Here is a 5,107-nt window from a genome sequence, read left to right as displayed (position 1 = left end):
AGCGGGATTGCTTTCGGCGAGAGGCAGCGGGAGGGGTGCTCCGATCATGAGCGGGAGAGGCTTCTTCGGTCGAGCGAGGAGGCGAGTGGCTTCTGTTCGCAGGAGAGGAGCGGGTGAGGCAAGTGATTCCAGGTTTCGGGGGAGGCCCGTCGAAGAGGAAAGGGGGCAAATTGAATTGTATAGCCGAAAATTTCAGAGTCGTTACGTGAAGCATTGGCGGGGAATTGAATTATTTCCTTTCAGGCAGCCACCTCAATTGGAAATCCAAATTCTCAATTAAAGTGAGGTTAAATGTCATATTTGAAGTTCAAAAATTTAAAATTCAAAATGTTTAACCCTTAGTCAGCCTGAGTCCAGCCCGAATCAAATCCGAGTTGAACCTAGGTTGAGCCCAAGCCCACACCCTACTAAAAAAAAGGGTGCTTCGATTTTTGTGTCGTTTGTGCGTGCACGTAACCCTAACAATATGGGTGTCCTTCCCGACTAAAATTAACGTTCCGGACGAGACGGCGCAGTCCGTTTCGTTATCCGGGGTCGTCCAGACAAGTTTGCGGACAGTCGGGCCAAAAAAGTGTCAACTTCGTGTGTGGTGTAGCGAGTGCGTTGCTGAGTCACGAAGGGTTCACCTAAGGCCGTCTGATCCTGTAGGAACTCATTTTCGGGTACATGTTGGTCCTTAGCCCTTGTAACTAGAAGTTGAGTGTTTGGGACCACTCATGCGAGTTCTTCACAAAATTCTCCACAAAAATAAGTCAAAAAGTGGCTCGAAACTCTATGGGAGGTGAGCTCCATTACTAGTCCGCTAGGATGGTCAACAAGGAACTCCTAAGGCAAGATTATGGGTTCTGAGAGTAGGAGACTAAGACCTCACTAAAAATGAGGTCAACACTCATCCACAGTCCATAGTGTGTGTGTGTGTGTGTGTGTGTGTGTGTGTTTGTGTGTGTGTCTATAATCGCACCGCGTACTCAAATCTATTCAAACTTAATTCTAATCCAAAAACTTACCATCAAAATAAATCGATCCTTAATTGTATTTAAATCATTAAAATTGAAATTAATTACATTAATAATAAAAAAAATGTGCAAAAAAAAATTAAAATAAAAACAAAATAAGCATGTCATATTGATAGTAACTATTTGTCAAACTCAACCTTTGTTGTTAAACTATATCAAACATGGAAATCCATATTATATTAAATTATTAAAATGATGATGTTATAAAAGGCTAAGAACATGCGGAACAAGCAATGCCCATTGCAAGGAAAAAAAAAAACTTATAAAGTACCTGGATAACGTCAGAAACCACTGTTGTCATGTCATACATGATTTCTTGAAAAGTTTCATCCATGAAACATACTATTGCTTTGAGGTGTTTACCAGTCATAAGAGCTTCAATCTCCTGACGTGCAGGAAAAGTCAGTCTTGGTCCAAACTTCAAAGAGCGCTTCAAAGCATTCAATGTTATTACTGCAAGGGCTTGAACCTCTTGATCCGGATCCACGTTGAGCCCATAAGCCACGTTATGCACATATTCCAATATAAATGGCCCAAAATCCTTACTTGGAGACATGGAAGATACGCATAAGTACATAAGTTCCCATGCTTTTAGTAAGCAGCTCCTACAAATTGGAATATAGTTATGGTAGCATGAATGAGGAACTAATAAATAAATCATTGTATTCTCCATACATTTTGTGTAAGTACCTGTTCGGGTTATTGCGTGTTTGTTTGAAAATCTGTGCAAAAAGTTCATCACAAAGTACAGAATGCTTCAAGGTTTTCTTAAGAAGCTTCGTAGCAAGATCAATGCTATCATCCAAGCACAACAACGTAGTATTTCTTGGAGAATCAACTCCCATGTACTTCAGAATCAACTTGAACATTTTAACTGATTGTTTCACATGATCGCCATTGATCTTGAACAAGGAAGTTGGAATAGGATCCTGAAAAGGCATATCAGTTAAAACGACATGGCAATGGAATGATGCAATTTAATATAATTTTACGTCCTTGTATGCTTTATAATAGCTGAACAACAAGGAAATGTAAACAATGCAACAGTGAGCATCATTGCCTTTTGAGGGGGTTTGCCATTTTGCCTCAATCTATATGTCCTAATAATATATAATTTTGTTCATTGATTGATCCTAGCCATTCATTCAAAGCATTCACCAATCCTTCATCTTGGTCATTCACTTAACAATTTTACGATTTATGAGGTTCATATATTGCAAGGGATTCTTCAGCCTAAGATGCTTTCCTTGAGGAGTTCCTCCAAACCTCTCACCTTTACTTCCCAATTATGCTACTTAGTTTAGATTGCATCTTATAATCTCAATGGTACACGTAATCTTTGATTTTTTGCTCATCATATTTCACTCTATCAGTTCAATAGTTTATGATAATGTGGCAGAACTGCAGTGCTGCTAAAGATTGAAATGAGTAGGAGATGGATGCTGCTGGGAATATTTGAATATATTCATAGTTTTGAGTTTCATCTACGGAGACTTGAAATCAAATGATATATTTAACATACAATCCTTGGACTTACGCATTGAAGTTTGAGAAGGGATGATGCCAAAGACAGGATCCTACTAGATGGCTCCGTATGTAGGAAAGTTTTCTCTTCATTATTTTTTTCCCAAAGCTTTCTGCAATTATTTAGTGAATAGGACCCCACTTTTTGATAAATAGTGCATTTAGTTGGCCAAAATAATCTATTTCATAGGATTGTTGGCGGTTACATTGTAAATTATACTTGGAGTTAAATCCCAAAATGGTCCCCAAACTATTCTGATGTGGTCAATATAGTTCAAGAGTTTTGCAGCTCCAATTTAATCCCCAACTATTTAATATTGATCCAAAAAGGTCTCTCATATCGAATGTATGATACAAAAATGGTCCAAATTTAGCCTTCGACTTTACAAACTTGAACTCAATTTATTTTCCTCAAAAAGGGTGCATTCTGTATAACAATAGAATAACCCTAAGTACAGTATTATGTCTCCCGGGCAATAAGAAAAGAGCCCATGTCGGCTAGCAAAAGAGAAAAAAGGGCATCCTGCCCATTAACATGCTTGAAAGTAAAGTTCTATGGCAGTTAATTGAGCACAAGTATGGGCGTACAAGTATACAGAAACGGGGGACCAAATGGGATCAATTTTCAAAAGTCAGATGGCCACATGCAAATAGTTGGGAGACCAATTGAAGATTAATAGAAATAAAAATGTTAGTGGTGATACGAACAAATTGCTGTAAAGTACCGACGATACACGCAAGAATACATGCCGACCAAATAATATACGGAACTGATTCCATGAAATGCCTAAAAATGTGCTAATTTTTTTATATTATGCTCATTTTTAAATGATATTGCACTTTAAAAGAAGGTATTTTACATGTTTTTGGTTTCAAGTACAAGAGATTGAATAAGATTGAATTTTAGAGAAAAAGTAACAAATACAGAGCAAAACGAGGCCAAATGGAGCAAGGGAGCACAAAGTAAAATGGCGCCTAGGCGTCAAACCCTTGAATTTTAGAGAAAAATAAACGAATACAGAGCAAAACAAGGCCAAATGGAGCAAGAAAGCACAAAGTAAAATGGCGCCTAGGCGTCAAACCCTCGTACGTGGGAACATAGAGCCCAGCGCCATCGTGTCAGAATCTAGCGCCTAGGCGCCAAGCAGTTATATAGACTTATGGAAGATTTTAGCCTAGGCGCCAGAATCAAATTTCTTCTAAATACATTGAATTTGGACAAATTTTGAAGGGCATCTGAAGTGATTCTTGAGGATTTCAAGGTTTATTTAAAAGGGGACTGAAAAGAGGAAAAAAAGAAGAGAAATGTGCTTTTGGTGGGAGGTTGGTTTGGGGCTCTTGGTTAGTTTTGAGAGTCTTTTGGGGTGTGTGTGTGTGTGAATTGTAAAGAGATTTAAGATTTCATCAAGAGAACTTCAGAGGATTTCCTTGGAGAAAAGTTTAAAATAAGTACTTAGTATTTTTGTTTGAGTTTTATTTTCGAATTTTAATATAAATAATGTTTTGTTGTGTTAAATCCATGAAGTTTGAGTAATTTAGTTTTAATATAAATAATATTTTGTTGTGTTAAATCCATGAAGTTTGAGTAATTTTTTTTATCTTCTCCTTGCAATAAGAAATAATCATGTGTAGGATTAGAATTGTTTAAGATTTCTCTTATTTCATATTTGTAATGATTTATTAATTCGTACTTAATTTACATGTTCAATCTGACCATATGGTATGTTAAAACTTATTGTGAATCCATAATGACCCCGGAGGGTTATGTATTCCTTAACTAGTAAGAATCATATTAATCTATTAGGTTATAAAATAGTTCAAAGGTTAGTGCAAATAGATAGAGAGATAAGTTTTGATGTGTATAAATTGGTGATTCTAGAGTGATAGGCTAAAACCTTAACCAATTTGATCTAGATTTTGGAAGTTAAGGCTATGTTAGTCAAAAAATTGTGGGCATAGTGGGTAATCTAGACAGACTAGAACATACCCAACATAACCAAGGATTTAAAAGTTTAACTCTATGTTAGCCAATATTTTTATGCACTCGAAAGAAGATAAAGAATAGATATACTCATATTTGTTACAATACTATATTTAAACCTTTTAACATTTGATTTTTACATTGATTATGATCTCATTTCAAGGCGAAAGGCTTTCATATAATTTGAACTCTTCTACGTATAGTTAGTTAAGAAACATTTAACATTTTCTTCACGTTTTGAAAGTGAATTAGTAGAAATTAGTTCTTCTTTTACGCATAAACTTGCAACCTTATTTCTTAGATAATTGTCTGGTGTTTATGTAAAGTTTTACTAAATCCATAAAAAGAGTTTTCACCTTCCCTGTGTGATTGATAATGGGATTTAAAAGAATATCATATATTACTTGAACAATACGTTCACTTGCATTTCAATCCTAGTGAAGCTTTGAAATCAATAATTAGAAAATTTAATGCCTACATCACTAGGAGTAGCCGCTATAAAAAACATAAAATTATATTATCAACACGGAAAAAGCGGTCAAGTAATATATTATCATATATTACTTGAACAATACGTTCACTTGCA

At 35.9% G+C, this 5,107-nt stretch overlaps 1 protein-coding gene across 5 annotated transcripts in view; it reads right to left on the bottom strand.

Annotated features, from left to right (window-relative positions):
• LOC110031904 (kinesin-like protein KIN-14I) overlaps positions 1-5,107 on the bottom strand; it is a 127,081-nt gene that overhangs the window by 90,924 nt on the left and 31,050 nt on the right. For 4 of the 5 annotated variants that reach the window (XM_020735336.1, XM_020735335.1, XM_020735331.1 and 1 more), the window contains exons 6-7: positions 1,707-1,945; positions 1,288-1,621 (exon numbers count right to left, since the gene is read on the bottom strand). In XM_020735336.1, coding sequence (XP_020590995.1) covers positions 1,288-1,621; positions 1,707-1,945 — 573 coding nt within the window. The remainder of the gene's footprint in view (positions 1-1,287; positions 1,622-1,706; positions 1,946-5,107) is intronic. The other variant, XM_020735334.1, reaches the window with a different exon arrangement.

This window comes from Phalaenopsis equestris, unplaced genomic scaffold, assembly GCF_001263595.1.
Source record: "Phalaenopsis equestris unplaced genomic scaffold, ASM126359v1 Scaffold000864, whole genome shotgun sequence".
NCBI classification, from domain to species: Eukaryota; Viridiplantae; Streptophyta; class Magnoliopsida; order Asparagales; family Orchidaceae; genus Phalaenopsis; species Phalaenopsis equestris.
This window is presented reverse-complemented; position numbering and strand designations above follow the sequence as displayed.